The sequence below is a fragment of the Balaenoptera acutorostrata genome, chromosome 14 (genome assembly GCF_949987535.1).
Source record: "Balaenoptera acutorostrata chromosome 14, mBalAcu1.1, whole genome shotgun sequence".
Classification (NCBI taxonomy): domain Eukaryota; kingdom Metazoa; phylum Chordata; class Mammalia; order Artiodactyla; family Balaenopteridae; genus Balaenoptera; species Balaenoptera acutorostrata.
In genome coordinates this window covers 27,404,090-27,420,870 of record NC_080077.1, presented here as the reverse complement: position 1 = coordinate 27,420,870, position 16,781 = coordinate 27,404,090, and the positions used below count along the sequence as shown (strand labels likewise).

Below are 16,781 nucleotides of genomic sequence, written 5' to 3'. Positions count from 1 at the left end.
GTTTCTTACGATGTCTTTTTCCTTAGCTTGACTACCGCTGATTTAACTTTGCTTCAATTTACCTTGGGCTACACGGCGCTCAATTGCCTTTTGGACTCGCAGCATGGTTTCAGACTTTGCTGTAACTTGTCTCATTTTGTAATCATCAGCCACATTTCCTGATGCCAGTCTTTCAAAAGGTCAATAAATTAATAAAAACAAGATAGCCCGCAGTGGAGGCTGATAGGCAAAAACAAAAGGTGTCAGAATAACCACTTAACTCTAGAAATACTGCCCTCATGTCTACTTCGTCACAGCGGGCGCCAAGCATCTGTTTTGCCCAAGACAAAAATGGCCTCCGTCAGAGTCAATTCCCTTTCCTTTGCGGACCAATCGAAACCTAGCATTCAGGGCACCCGGTGTCCTCACTTCCGTCTCAGCTGCTGGGATCTCTAATTCTCTTAGCGAATCCGGACCGTCCGCCTCCAACTCGGAAGGGCTTCGGCGGCTGGGGCGGCGAGGCACGCAGGCGGCGGGCGGGATGAGCGCGGCGCGTGGCGGAGCGGTGCGGTCGCTGCGGGTGCCCGGCCGCCACGGCTATGCCGCCGAGTTTTCCCCGTACTTGCCGGGCCGCCTGGCCTGCGCCACCGCGCAGCACTACGGCATCGCGGGTGAGGCCGGGCCGCGCTGAGCCGCCGGGGCGGGGGCGGGTTCCATCCGAGCTCCAGCTCCCTCTGGTGGTCCAAAAGCACTTCCGACAGTAGACGGCGCCAGAAAAGAACACCAGGGGAAGCAGAGGAAGGCCTGGCTCCCTGACCGCCTTTGTCCAGTGTGGGGAGTTGGTTTAGAATCGAGTCCATCACCTTTTCCAGTTACAGTGCGGAAGTAGCGTGTGGAAGATGCCTAGAGCCCCTAGTCCTTATGCCTTAGAGCGCACCGACACTGTCGCCCCTAGTGACACACACCCCTCCAGGTACACGTGGCCCTGCGGAGAGCGGGCTGAACCTGTGTGGGGCCCCTTCTACCGGTCCGACGGGACCAACAGCCCTTGGAAGACGGTCTGCAGGGTCACCCCAGTACCCGCTAATTGGACCACATTCCCCACAGGCTGCATTCCGGCTGTGCGTCTTAAGGATGCTCCTGAGCAGACGCCAGGAGTTTCCCCGCAAGTGCCGACACGAAATTGACCACGTGCTTTTCTCGCTTTTTCTTGTCTCCGGAGGAATACAAACATTTGCAGGCAGTTAAGAGGTTCAGGTTAATGGTCTCTGGTCCTGGACTAGGTTGAAAGGCGGGGTTCTATTCTTGACTTACGGGCTTTCTTTTAATTCATTTCGTAGCTGTTGTATACGCACTGAAGGTCTATGAAAAAATTCACTGCATAATGTCAGCTCTCGACAGTATTTTTTGTTGGGTCCTACGGTGATTTAGTGATTTCTAAAACTGAGAGGGAGAGAAATATTTGCGTTAATATTTTCACCATTCGCTTTTAGTGGTTGCAAATTCAGGTTTACAATACTTGCCTACCGTTTAGGTTGAAGACTCGTGAGTTTGTAATATTATAAATTAGATCCTTAAAAAAATGCCTTAAGAGGAATTGATACGTTTTTTTAAGTCAGTCATGTTTAATAGTTTTTTTTCCTTCAACTCAATAACAAATATAACTTTTAAAATATGCTGATCCTTTAGTAAAATAATTCCTCTTTGGTAGATAATGATATGTTGTGTTCAGCATTTTACCACCGAGTACGTGGTAAGTTCCACTAGGCATTTTGTTTTAAAATTCCATGCTGAATTTATTTTATTTTATTTTTTAAAGTATGGAACCAGTACTCTTTATTTATTTTATTTTATTTTTTTAAAATAAATTTATTTATTTATTTATTTTTGGCTGCGTTGGGTCTTCGTTGCTGTGCGCGGGCTTTCTTTAGTTGCACCGAGAGGGGGCTACTCTTTGTTGCTGTGCACAGGCTTCTCATTACGGTGGCTTCTTTTGTGGAGCATGGGCTCTAGGTGCACGGGCTCGGTAGTTGTGGCTTGCCGGCTCTAGAGCGCAGGCTCAGTAGTTGTGGTGCATGGGCTTGGTTGTTAACGTGGCATGTGGGATCTTCCTAGACCAGGGATCGAACCAATGTCCCCTGCATTGGCAGGGAGATTCTTAACCAGTGTGCCAGCAGGGAAGTCCAGAATGTATTGTAGATTTATTGTGAAGGCAGTGTGATGTAGAAGGTACACAGTCCCTGGGGTCTGTTAGCCTGAGGTTTCTCACCTGTAAATAGGGATGATAACACCTGTTTGGGAGGTTTGTGTGCCTGTCATCCTGCCTGGCCATAGAGTATGCACTTAAATATCTGTCCCCTGTTAGAGCTGTGTCTGGATTCCAAGCATAGGTGAGATGGTAAGCTTAATATTTAATTAAGCACAGTGTAGAGAGCGAGACAGACAGAGACAGAGTCCTGATCATTTGGTATACATGGCCTCAAGTAACTTGAAATTTGTGACTGTAAAATTAGGTACTCAGTACTTGATACCTCTTTGCCTTGACATGGTCCCCCAGCAGGTTCAACAGCATGACCTCAGCATTTTTCTCCTTAGGCTGTGGAACCCTGCTAATACTGGATCAAAATGAATCTGGACTTAGGCTTTTTAGAAGGTAAGATGACTCGAACTATTAAACTTATATGTGTTCTCTGTTGCTTTTAAGACCTTAATAGAATTAGTTTTAAATCTTTGTGATCAATAAGATGTTTTAATTTGCAGTATAAAAGAACCTTCAGGATTTGCATAGGATAGAGCTTATTTTTGCCATGAACTTGTGATTATGTCACTTTTCTTCTAAAGCTCTTGTCTCTTAGTATTCACTTATAAATTGTAAAACTTAAACATAAAAAAATGGGAGCTAGTTGGTATACTGTTTGACATTCCTGTCTTTGCTTTCTTCTTAATGTACTTTAGCTTTACTCATTCAGGAACTAATTATCCATTTTGTGGATCATCGCTTCTTTCCCTTTCTTCTTTCCATGCCTGTCTTGTCTGTGTGACTGTTAGACTCATTAACGTCTCCATCAGAGTTAGTCAAGGGTAGAGAAAGGAAAGGAAATTCCCTCAGAAAATAACTACCTGCTGATAGCTCAGGTGAAAGATTTTGGGAAACATTGAAATTATTGATCTAAATTAGTATTTTCAAGTGCTTGTTCTTCCCTCCTGTGAAACACAGAAAGCAGTGAGCACCCAGGTGTGGCAGCATGTCCTCATGTAAATGGTGCCGTATTTCTAGTTGGGAGCCCTGATTTCAACCTAGCTGTGCAGTTTTCTGGCTGTATGACTGGGCTGTTCTTTTAAGCTCTCTGAAGTTGTTTCTGAATCTGGCAAGTGCCTGCTCTATGAATCTCCCATATTTGTGAAGACCACGTGAGATAATGTGTGTTAAAATAGGTGATAAACTGTAAAAAAAAACAATGATTGTTATTTTATGTTCAGCTGCCCATGTAACTAGATTTCTTTTGTTTTAATTTCCCTGGTGTAGCTTTGACTGGAACGATGGTTTGTTTGACGTGACCTGGAGTGAGAACAATGAGCACATCCTGGTCACCTGTAGTGGTGATGGCTCGTTACAGCTCTGGGACACCGCCAGAGCCGCAGGGCCACTGCAGGTCTACAAGGAGCACACTCAGGAGGTAGGAAGGGAATCTTTCTGGGCTGATTGTTTTTCTTTGGTTGAAATCCATTTGGAGGTAGAAACATGGGGAAATGTCTTCAGGGGACAAGAAGTTTAAGCTTTAGTGTTTCTTGTACATGTTAGATGTCACTTGTTATTTGATTATTCAAACATAAAGTACCTTTTAGCCTAAGGAGCTGGGAAAGAAGAAAAGGTCAGGCTTCTCGTTAGTCAGTAAAAACGCCTCCGGTAGGAAGTATACTGGGGCACCGTTTCCTCCAGAGACGCATCGCTTTCTTTACGCTGTAAGGAAGGATATGTCTCCATACACTGCCTTAAGATAGAGGTAAGTGGACTTTTCACAGAGACGTCATAAGATTGCCTTTAGGACTTCACTGTGATTCCTAAGGATTTTCAGAATATATTGAAGCAAGAGCTTGAAATACTGACTATAAGGCAGAACTTACCGAAGAAGTTTAAAAACTAAATCTCTTACATGTGCTAGATATTGTGTGTGTGTATGGGTAGCATAGAGAATAGTTTGGCCTTCAGTCATATTAAAGTACATATATACTTTTCATGAACATGATGGTAAAGACATTCTCTTTTGGTGTTTTACCTTAAATGTTTTAAGAATTTTCTTAAGGTAGCAATAGATGCTTCAAATGAAAACTTGCAAATTTACTTTCAAATTTGTGCCTGGCTCATGGAAAGACCTCAGTAAATGCTTATTAGGTGCAAGAATGTTAGTCTTTTGTAATAATAGACTGGTTATGTGAGGATTCTAGACATCATTTTTATAGTTCTAGCTATTAAAAATGAGTATCTCTAAGATCTGACTGAAAATAATAGAAAATTTTAGTTCCTCCATTTTATTGTAAAGGAGGCTCTTTGAATAAATGTAGTTATAAATGATTGTGTTTTCATAGAACCACTGAATACCAAGACAACTTTGGTAAAGGAGGAGCTTTAGTTTCAGCATGTTCAATGCAAAAATCCCCACAAAGCAGCATGTCCAAAATTCAGACATTTTTGTGGTACCTTCATGATTTTTGCCATTTTCTTATACCACTTATATTATGATTAACTTAATGTTTTTCTTTCTTTTTTAAAAATATTTTTCCTCTCAAAAGTTTTCTTTCTTTTTCTTTCTTAAATCTTTGGACCTTGTATTGGTTATCTATATAAATTCTAGGGCTGTAGCTAACAAATCATAAAATAATATATCCAGTTTTGTTAAATGGTAGATACTGATTTAATGTTTTTCTTTAAATGAACTTTACATAGTTATTTCACTTATTCTAAAACAGCACATATTCATGAAACCATGGAATTGATAGCTTAGTATGTACATTTATTTCATGTATGGTAAAATAAATATATAACGAATAAAATAAAATGTATGTACCAGTTAAAATCATCTCTTGTACAACCAATGGTGTTTGTACTGCTACTACTCTGGAAAATACTGTTAGAGAATGTTCCGTGTGATGGTCACGCAGTCTTTACTTCAGCTCAGTGAAAGTGAATTTCACTATCTCATGTGATAACTTATTTGACTTTTTGATTGCTCTATTGGTTAGATAATTGCTCTCTTAGGCCTAAATCTACCTTCAATATCAACGAACTGTTGCTTCAGATTCCTTTCTCTGACATGGTGAGACTAAGTCCAGTCCCTCTTTTCCAGGAGAATCCTTGAAAATAGCTGTCATGCCCCCCTGTAAGTCTTCCCTCTTCCAGACTGTACATTTGTAATTCCTTCGACCTGTCCTCAGGTTACATGGTCTCTATATCTTTCACCCTCCTGGTAAACTCCTTTGGGTAATCTCTTGTTTTACAGTGTTGCTTTTACTGTTGTAAACCTAATTTATTCCAGAAATGTGTTTATTAGTGCTGAGCTTTATATGACTTCGCCACCATGATCTTGAGCCTCTAGTTCTAATAATATTACCTAACGTGGCTGTGCATTTTCCTCAGCCACGTTGTAGTGCTGGGTTACTTTCAGTCCACTCGTAAAGATCTTTGTACTACTGTTAAACCAGTGGTGTACATCATTCTATAATTATGTAACTGGTTTTTTGAACTGAAGACTTATTTTATTGTTTGTTTTTTCAGACTGTTGTTCTAGGTTGTCCTTCCTCATTTTCTTTTCAAATGCAATTTTTGATAAGCATTTTGTATCAGTTAGATGCCTTGACTGTTACCATAAGAGAAAACCAAACTAAAAGTGCTTTCAACGATCTGAGTTTTTTATTTCACATAACCAAGGATATGGAGCTGGGAATGGGTCCAGGTTTGTTTCACTTAGGCTTGGCAGTGTCATCAGATGCCCAGGTTTCTGCTGCCTTTCCACTCTGCTCTCCGCAGTGGGTTTCCTTCTTCTAACGCTCCGTATAGTTCCAGTTATCGTCTCATCACGTGCCCGGTCGTAACTCTGTCACTTGTGAGGGAAGCAAGTCACCACTCGTACTTTCATCTAAGTAAGATTCACCCCTAGGATGAGGAAAGGACAGAGCTTTCCCTGAAGGGCAAAACTGGGGTTCTGTGAGCAAGGAGAAAGGGAGATTGGTGGTTGGGGAGTCCCCATCACTATGTGCCACAGTATTACTTCTTGTCTTTCTCACGATTGTTAGTAAAAGTCGAACCACACCAAGCCGGATGACGAGTAGAGAACTGTAGGACCCTCAGAAAGGTTGTCCTCCATGAGATTGTTAAGAGAAAGAATTTCTGGTGATCAATCTAAAGCTCAGTATTATAATCCCAAATACTTGGCATTTTTCATTAAAGAGAAATACAGCATTTATCTAAAGTTTGTCTCTTACACCAAATATGCAGAAACACTTAAAAGGATTGATTTAAGGTCAAATAGAGTTTTGAGGAGCTAATAAATATTTGTTGAATATTCAACAAATAGTGTTGAATAAAGTCCAACAGTCAGTTTTCAGATAGTCAGATAAGTAGTTACTGAAGCAAAAAGGAAAATTCCAAGACCTAGATATATTTTAGGCCTTAAGGAATAAAGGTCCTGGTGAAATGAAAGAAAGAAAAACATGGAAAGTTTCCCTTTGCATGGCTTCTAAACTTAGCATCAAAGCAGGAATCGGATTCTTCTCTGTATTATTTAACTGCAGAGGCCATTATGTCTTTTGAGCCCCATAAAATGCCTTCAGCTTAGCCTGCTGCTGAATATATAATAAGAATGGAAGAATAAGAAAAATTTTAAAAGTTCAGCAAGAAGGAGAAAAAAGAGAGTAATTGAGAATTTTGTTTCTGACTTCATGGCTTATAGCACTGTGCTGTTGAGAGTGAGTTAAAAGTGACTTTAAGATGACAGACTCAGTTTAATATTTATTTCAGCATCTAATTCTCAGTGTTCTTATTACAGTTTTTAAAAATAGTTAAAATTTGTCTTCATTGTCAAGTAATGAGGCTTATCAGTTTGCTGAAAATTTTTAAAAGATATTTGATACATTTAAAGCTTTTGATCATGAATTTATAAATAAAGGTAAAGAATCAAGGCATTTATCCTGCTTTTCCTGTATGAATTTCAGTGTGGGGTAATCAAATCGTTGGTGCGGAAATTTTCTTGTAATAGAATTCTACCTAGTAAATGTAGAAGGAATAATAGAATTAGAAAATCACCATTTAGTAGCCCCTAATGAAATAATGACCCTAGGCAAGGGTTATCTGTGGATGGTAAAACCATTAATTTAAGAGTGATCCATCTTATGAACAATCTTAGGATCACTAAAAGTGGATCAACCAGAAATTAAACACCTCCTAATACAATAGGAAGCTAAAAAATAGATTGAACTGAATCAAATCAGGCCTCTAGATCTAACTTCCAATTTAAAGAAAATAGGAAGGGTAGAGGAAAAAGTTGAACACCACCATGAGGAAACAATTAGCCAAATCCAGAATGTATTTAGAACATTCCATAGGACCAACAACTTTGTTTCTTCAACAAGTAAATGTCATTGGTGGAGTAGGGGGACCTGAACCAAGGTGGGAAAGGGAACTTTCCTAGATTAGAAATAACTTAAGAGACATAACAGCTAAGTATAAAATATGGATTTTGTTTGGATCCTATTCAGATAAACCAACTATAAAAGGATGTTTCTGAGACAATCAGGGAAATATGAACATGGACTGAGTATTAGATGATATTAAGGAACTGTTGTTAATCTAAGATGTGAAAATGGCCTTGTGCTCATGTAAAAGGTGAAAACATTCTTTCTTCTGAAGTATTTGTGAGTGAAATGGTCCGATGTTAAAATACTCCAGTAAGTAATGGAACAGATGAAACAGGATGGGTAAAATATTGATAATTATGGAAGGTATGTGATGGATACCTGGGGATTTATTATGCTATTCTCTCTACTCTTATGTGCATTTTAAAATATCTATAATGAAAAAAAATTTAAGTTTCACATTAAAAGAAATATGTAGCCCTTTCTAATCGCTCAGTAATTAAAAGTCAGTGTCCCTTTCCTTTGTATTGATACAGATAAGTATGAACATTCTGGACACAGTTTTTATTTGATGATTTTTAATTAAACAGACCAACTTAAAAAGGGCAACACTGTACAGTAGATTAAAAATGAGCTCTTTGGGAATTGGATTCAGTAATAAAATTTGTCCTCCTCAAACTGTGGTTCTGATGAAGTTCAGATTGCATAAAGCAGCACAAAATATTCTTCAGTGTTTTTCTTTTTTCTTTGTGTAGTTTCCCAATTAATTTTCTTCACCACTACCAAGAGTAATTTCATTAAGATAGGCCTTTAGAGGACCCTGCTTTTAAAGCATAGCTGCATATCTCTCTTCTTTTTATATTTCCCGTGTCCACTATTTGAGTGGGAGTGCAGGGGGGAATTGGGAATAGGGAAAAGATCTAAGAGTAGACTAATGTGAGATGTGCTTTCTAGTCTCCCGCCCTTGTTATTATTTTCTAGTCTTCTTACTTTACATTATTTTTCTTGGTAGTTTTTAAAAAATCACAACCTGAAATTGTGTATTTATGCTTACAGCCTATCTTCCCTTGCTAAAGTATAAGACCCATGAAGGCTAGGGCTTTATCTGTCTTGTCTAACACTATACTCTCCCTCCCACATGCCTTGTTCATAGTAAGTGCTTAATAAATATGTACTGAATAGTTATTTGACTTGAGGTTGGGATAATGGAATCTAATCATCCCTTTTCAGCTGTCTCCCAAACATCTCTCTGGTTGTAAACTTTTTTCAGGGCTTGAGGTTAATGCCCAAACCCTGTTCTTCCTAGACATTTCCACTTGACTGTCAGGCTGTCACCTCAAACTCACTGTGTCTAAAATTACACATTATCTTCCTTCCTCCAGTCTTCCGGTTTTGTTAATGCCACCGTCACTGACAGTTCTGAGGCACAGAACCTTGGTGTTGTCTTGCAGTTGTTCACTAGTCCTAATCCCTAGGGTGCTTTATGTCCCCGTTTATGTCTTTGGGGGAGTTTCTGGTCACTATTTTCACCTCTGCTTTTTGCTATGGACATTTTAGCCAGCCCTCAGGGCCCTGCTAGGATACCTCTCTTCTGGGCATCAAGCTGAATTTTCCATCCCATCAGCTTTTGTATTTATGGTCTACAGTTTTGGTTTTTGTGTTTTAAACTCAATATCCTGGCTTATACTGTTAGTTTCTTTCCCATGTCCTAGTATATTAAACACAGTAAAACAAACAAACACAAAGTATATATTGATTGAGTCACCTTTATTTCCTTCTTTTTTTTTTTTTTTTTAAATAGAAATGTGGGAGTCGTTGCACAGAAGTGGTATTTATTTATTTATTTATTTATTATTTTTGGCTGTGTTGGATCTTCGTTTCTGTGCAAGGGCTTTCTCTAGTTGCGGCAAGTGGGGGCCACTCTTCATCGCGGTGCGCGGGCCTCTCACTATCGCGGCCTCTCTTGTTGCAGAGCACAGGCTCCAGGCGCGCAGGCTCAGTAGTTGTGGCTCACGGGCCTAGTTGCTCCGCGACATGTGGGATCTTCCCAGACCAGGGCTCGAACCCATGTTCTCTGCATTAGCAGGCAGATTCTCAACCACTGCGCCACCAAGGAAGCCCTATTTCCTTCTTTTTTATCCCATTTTTAACCTCACCATGTATATCCTATGCTTGATTTTGTCCTAGACCCTGATGCTTGCCACTTTGTTATGAGTCACATAGAAGAGCTGGCAGCAGCCCTGGTATCAGCATAGTTTTCTTACGTCGTGTCTTTTGTTCTCATTGGGGCTGGGTTCTCTCTGAGCCCGCAGAGGCTCTTGCAGTTTTAAAAGGTGAGAAGTTGTCAGGTTTCAAGTCCTCTGTCATGTTGGAAATGTGTAGAAGTAGAGGAGTCTGAGCTAATGATGTTATCTTTTAATTGTATTTGTTCAGTTATCCTCTAAAATGAAAACAGGAGCTCTTTATAACTACTTAGCAACAGCGCAGGTTGTGGAGATAAATTTGGTTGGTTAAATCATTTTAACTCAGTTTCTTGAGTGCCTATTATATTGCAATGAGCATAAACAAGATGGTTTTGTTTATGATGGTTCTTCCAAAATATAGCAGGTATGGCAGTTATTTAACACTAAATTTAGTAAAACATGGTAAATGCTGAACTAGGAGTAGGTGTAAGATGCTGTCGGAGTGCACAGAGGGAAGCATCTGACTCCTCGATGCTCGAGGGGTTCATCAGGGGAGGCTTACTTCACAGAAGATTTAAAGGGGCTGAGTCTTGACAGATGAGCGGGGGTTCACCAAGTGAATAGATAGGTAGGGGCTTTAATATGGGTACGGATAATTCATGAAAACAAAATGGAATCAGTCTGGGCCCAAATGGAGCTCCAGTGAAGGATGATACCAACAAGGGCAGGGTTTTATTTCCATAATATCACAGTCCAAGGTCACTGAAAAGTTCCATTTTAAAGTGCCTTCATGCAACATATTGTAGAGACAGCCTAGCATCATGATTAAAGGTGGACTCTGCGATTAGGCTGCCCAGGTTCAGACTTCAGCTCTGCAGCTTACTAGCTGTGGGAATTTGGACAAGTTACTTAACCTCTTTGGGCCTTGGCACGGTATCTACTTCACAGAAGTGAAGATGAAATGAGATAAAATATGTAAAGTGCTTATGACAACATCTGGCAAGCAGTAGGTGCTCAGTAAAGATTTCCTATTGTGGTTATTTTTGACTGTTCACATCAGCTTGGAGCAGGGGTTGGCCAGTTACTACTCGTGGGCCAGAGCCAAATCCAGCCCACTGTCTGATTTGTAAAGTTTTATTGGAACACAGCCATGCCCATTTATTAGGTATCATCTATGGCTACTTTGTGCTCTACAAGGCTGAGTTTAGTAGTTGTGACAGAGACCAAATGGCCCATAATATATTTATTATGAACATAATAAATATATTAATATATTTATTATATAAATATTTAAGGCCTAAAATATTTATATGGCCCTTTACAGAAGAAACTTGCTGAGCCCTGGCCTAGAGGGTAAAATCAACCTCTTTTGGTCTCAAGCTCTTCCCTGATTGCTTCCGAGCCTATCTTTTTCCATCCATAACTGACAGATGGCTGCAGCAGCACTTTGGATTTTGCTGACCCTTCTGTATACTTTATGAGCTACTCTCTGTTGCTGGATCATGATTTCTTTAGTGTTCCAACTGCTTTTCTCTCTTGTGCAAGAATATGGGCCGCAGCAGGGCCAGAACTGGGTGTTGAAACACTCATCTTAGTACATAATTTAAGTACATAATTTAAGGGGGCCCCAAAAGCTCAGTAGTCAAGATAAATAATCTCTTAATGCAGTATTTAAAAAATCAAAATTAATGTAAGAAAAATCTATGATGAACAAAATATCAAAGTTTTAAGTAAGGACATAATCGGTATTACTAATTATTTTTTTGTTTTAAACTCAGGTTCCAACATGGCTAGGCATAGCACTAGGCAGTAGAGAACAGGGAATCCATACTTAAGCCACAACAAACCCCAGACAGTCGTGCTTCCTGCATAAATATGCTAGAGTTTTTAGATTCAAAATAACCTGCTGGCTGATCACATTTAATGGCATACTCAGGTCCATGGCAGGACTGCTTTTGTAAAGTTTAATTATACACATATTTGGTTGAACTTAGCTTCCAGTAGTGATCTGTATATATAATCTGTTGTATCAAATAACAGAATTAAAAGTATTTCCATAAGTTTTCATATAATTCATTTGAGATGGTTTACTGAGAGCAGCATTGGATAACTAAAGCTGTTTACCAAGAGATCTGAAAGTATCACGTCATTCCGCTAAGCTTTTTCAAAGAAAGGCCAGAAAGGGATATTAATTGAATTTTAATGCTTTCTGATAAACATTGACCTGGCAAGCTTTTTTAGATGACTAACTTTCTAATCTGCTCTGACATTTCTTCAGGGTGCTGCAAACAGTGATTTGTTGGTAGGTTTAAAAATATGTATAATTTGTTTTAGTGAAGAAGGTTTTGGAAATACTCTGTAGGATCCTGCTAAAGTAGAATGGAGTCTTATCTGTTAAGGGTAAGGCTGGAGGAACGGACAAGATGACCTTTCCCTTTCTCAGACACCATATTGAGATTTGTAGGACTTTATTTGATGTTTCAATGAAGTGAATTAGTTGTTCTAACTGGCTATCACTGTTACAAACAGATAAATGTAATATTGAACTTGATGCTCTTTTGCATTCTAAATGACACTTTAAAATGTTTTTAGGTGTACAGTGTTGACTGGAGTCAAACCAGATGTGAACAGCTTGTGGTGTCTGGCTCATGGGATCAAACTATCAAACTGGTATGTCAGCATTACTGTATTTAAAACCAAATATTCCCTTCCTCAAAGCTTCCACTGAAGTTTTTTCTTTTCTGGAACATACTTCTATTGCTTTTCAGTTAGGCAGTTAATTTTCTTTTCAAAAAATATACTAAAGCATTTATTAGAATTTAAAATTTTCTAATCTTCTAGCTATAAACTAATAATTAGCTCAGTGTTGATTATTTTGGCCCCTTAAATACCATCTTGCTTTATATAAAAATAGACTTTAAAGAAATTCTTGAGATATATATGTATATTGTGTATGTATATAAATACATATATATGGTATATCATATATATTGTATACATAAAGCATAATGAATTTGCCTCTGTTAAGTAATTGATCTATTCATTTATTTGTAGTGGGATCCAACTGTTGGAAAGTCTCTGTGCACCTTTAGAGGCCATGAAAGTGTCATTTATAGCACGATCTGGTCGCCCCACATCCCTGGTTGCTTTGCTTCAGCCTCAGGTAAAGAATTCATTTACCAAAAGCGTTATTTGTAGGGAATGGTGGCCTCACTTTCTCCAGTAGGTGGCACTGTGTACCTTAGATTTGGAGAAGAAAAGGGACTACATTCCTATTTGAACTCTTGAGACTATTTCATTCTTTCTCAGTCTCTAGTTAAGAATTATCCCGGCCTGCTTCTAAACCTTTGACTTAACATGTGCCTTTTTGGTGAGGTGAGAGGTAAGGGACAGAGTGAGGGCTTTGGCATCAGACTTGACTGAATTTGGAAACTCTCTTCAGTGGCCAATTGTGGGGCGTCAGGGTGATGCGATGGGTTTTCACATCAGTAATATGGGGCTAAGAATGTCTAACTTAAGGGGTTGTTGTCAGCATGAAATAAGGAAACATGTAAAATGTCTAGCACACAGTCAACCTCCTTTGCTTGATATTTACCTTCTTTTTAGGGATAGTGTGTTTAATTCATTGCCACTAAGCCATAGCAAGAATATGTTTGGTATGATCTTTTTTTCTAACTGTTTACTTTTGATTCATGTCAGCAATTCTAAGATAAAGCAGATACTTACATTTATATGTCTCTATGTTTTTTGTAGAGAAAAGTCATTTTATAGAAATTTAAAATTACACTTTGTACTGTTTGCATAAGGATTTGCAAATTTGGTTTGTTGGCCAATTCCTAAATCATGTATAATCTGAACAATCTACTTTATATATAATTTGGAGAGAAACATTGCATAATTTCTCTGCAGTGCCATTTAAAACAGCTTGGTCCACCTGCCAAATGGTCATTTAAATAGCTGTCCTCATCCTCACTCGCCCCTGGCTGCTCTGGAGTGGGTCTCCCCTGGCCATTTACCTTCTTCTCACACCCTGTAACCCTGTCCTCACAGCTCTTGTACTTTCCTCCTCTTACCTTTTCTTTCTGCCAGTCTATCCTGTCACCCTTCTGTTGTCCTGATTTTACATGAACAAGTTCAGTGGAAGGGTCCTTCCATAAGGGGATGGGGAGAAGAAGCTGAGATAACAAGAATAACACTCCCTTCTTCCCATGGTTAGAAGGTAGAATCATTCCCAGTGGGGAAACAGTATGTTGGAAGACATTTAGAGGTTATATTCATGTGGTTAAGGATATGGAATATTAATTCTCAGTGATATTATATCTGCCACAGTATGACTTTTCATACTGTGAATTTTATAAGCACAACTATTAATGAATAAATATGGTTAATTAACGATTAATGGTCTGTCTTAGGCAGATCATAACCAGTTATAAATCTTTCAAAGTTGGGAACCAGTCTAGCTCCTTTTATTAGCTACTGAGCTGCTTTGCTTAGATGGCTTTATTTTTGGTTTGTTTATCAGAACAAAGGTTGAGTAACAGTTATAAGAATGTGTTAATTAATCATAAATATTTGTGGTGATTGACAAGATAATATCAGCACTCTTTATATCTTGCTTCTTTCATAACTTTCAAAAAATAAATTTATGAAGAGAAAACAGAAATGGTATCCCGATAATTCCTGTTTGAGCATATATGTAGTAAAGAAATTCAAACAACACAGAAACATGCCAAGTAAAAAGTAAGTGCTCATTCCCCTCCTCCTATAGAACCACTGTTAACATTTGCTTGTATTCCTCCATAAAAATTCTTATGCTCATTCAGAATATATGTTCAAAAAATTAAAAATATTAATGGGGAATATTCTTCAGGAAAAAGTCAGATATCTTTAAAGGCTGAATTTGCTTAGTGATGTTAGGTTTTACATGCTTATAGGTATAAAACTTTTGTCGTTGTTGAAATTGTACAGGAAAATAATTTTGTAATTTTGAGTCAGAAAATCTCCTGTCCCAAATTCATTTTACCCACTGAAAACACTGTTATTATAAAACAGTTTTTGACTGTGGAGATTTCTTAGTAGCTGTAGTCCAGTATTACAGCTGAATTGACTGAATCATACCACCATTCAGAAAGAGTTCTTAGACTATAGGTTTAAATACACTTGTTGGAAGAGAACATCTCCCAATTATATATTATGAATTATACATATGCATTTATATTACATATTTAAGTTTATAAAATTAAAACAAATCTAAAGTAGAAAAAGAGGTACAACAGGTTTCTTTTATTTGATATACCACCAATAAACATTTGGCTAAAGAAAGATTTCTGATACTATTTCCTTCCTAAAAGCTCTGATACCTTAATATATATTGCTTCACTTTTCTTTTAGATAATTTGTATAATGTATTGAGTGCCATTAAAGCTGTAAAAAGCATAGAAATAAAACAAAGGTGAGCAATTTAATTGGCATAAGCAAGGGCAGAGTTGCTTTTCTAAGGCTGCCTTCTGGAGTCACTTTCATCTGCCTCAGGAGACACATACTGGGAAGGAGAAACTGGTGTCTGCTCAGGGTATTCCAATGTGAGGAATGATTCAATTAGACCATTTGGGAAAATGTATACATAAATATAATCTATATGACACTTGTTATTTTCCAATGTGTTTATTTCAGGGCAGCAACACCTTATAGATTAGACAAAACAATAACAACTTTCCCGGTCTAGACGATGTCAGTTTATTCTGATAATGAGAATGCTGATAGTGTCAAGGCAACAGTTGTTTTAAGGTTTGGCCCTTGAAATGGTAAATGGATGTGTCTTCTCCATCTGTTAGAGGTTTGCCAATTCGATGAATGAAAAGTTACAACTAATTGTTGTTTTGATTTGTGTATTTGATTACTAGGGCTAGTGAACACATTCAGTATGTCAACTGGCTGCCGTAGTTGTTCTTTTGTGAGTCACCTGTTCGTGTCTTTGGCCTGTTTTTCTACTGAGAGCTGTTTGTTGTTGCTTTTCTGTATTGATGTATGAGCTCTTTTTATACTTAGGAGTTAGTTCTCTGTATCTTACGTCTGTTACAAATATTTTCCCAATTTTTTTTCTGTCCTTTAACCTATTTATTATATTTTAATTTTTACTGTATAAGCATTGAAACTTTTTGGTAGTCAAAACTATCAATTTTTTGCTTGATAGGTTTCTGACTTTCATTTAGGATGAATAAGGAGTTGGCTCAGTGAAAAGTGGGAGGCCTTAGATGGCATAGCAAGAGAGAACATTCCAAGCAGAGTAGTGTATTCAAAATTAAGAACTTGATGCGTTTAAGAAACTGAAAGAGGGCCAGAGGGACTGTTGCCTAAGAGGAAAAGGGTAGTAAAAATGAGGTCAGGATCACAGGCAGGGGCCCAGATCATGCCTTGTGGGCTGGATTCAAGACTCTGGATTTTATCCTATGGACAGTGGGAAGACATGAAGAGGTTTAAGCCTGGGAGTGACATGATTAGGCTTGCATTTTTAAAAACTCATTTTGGCTGTCGTGTAGAGAATAGTTTGGAGGTGAGCAAGAGTGGATGCAGAGAAACAATTAAGAGAGAGATGAAGGCATGGATAAGGATAGTGGCAGAAGGGATGGAATAAAGTAGGCTGATTTGAGTGGTATTTCGAGATGATTTTATAAGATGTAGAAGACGTGGGAGAGGGATGAATAAAGAATAAGTCCTAGATTCTTGGCAAGGACAAATTCATGGATGGTAATGTCATAACTGAGATAAGAAATACATTTGAAAACGAAGATCTTGAGTTAGTTTTAGAGCACGTTGAGCCTGTGGGACACACATGTGGGGTTGTCAAGAGCAGGTGGAGTTTGGAGCTGAGAAATCAGACCTTATGAATAAAAACTGTGTCGTTGGCTCATAAATGGGATCTAAAGCCATTGCAGTAAATCAGAGCACCCAGGAAAGACTAAATAGAAGAAAGCTTAGAATAGAGCACAA

General features: G+C 38.5%; 1 protein-coding gene across 1 annotated transcript in view; it reads left to right on the top strand.

The window, feature by feature from the left end:
- The first annotated feature begins 423 nt into the window (after nt 1-423).
- Nucleotides 424-16,781, top strand: part of PEX7 (peroxisomal biogenesis factor 7) — an 87,324-nt gene continuing 70,966 nt past the window's right edge. The window contains exons 1-5 of the mRNA XM_057528095.1: nt 424-650; nt 2,575-2,632; nt 3,506-3,656; nt 12,384-12,461; nt 12,846-12,954. Coding sequence (XP_057384078.1) covers nt 521-650; nt 2,575-2,632; nt 3,506-3,656; nt 12,384-12,461; nt 12,846-12,954 — 526 coding nt within the window. The 5' untranslated portion in view covers nt 424-520. The remainder of the gene's footprint in view (nt 651-2,574; nt 2,633-3,505; nt 3,657-12,383; nt 12,462-12,845; nt 12,955-16,781) is intronic.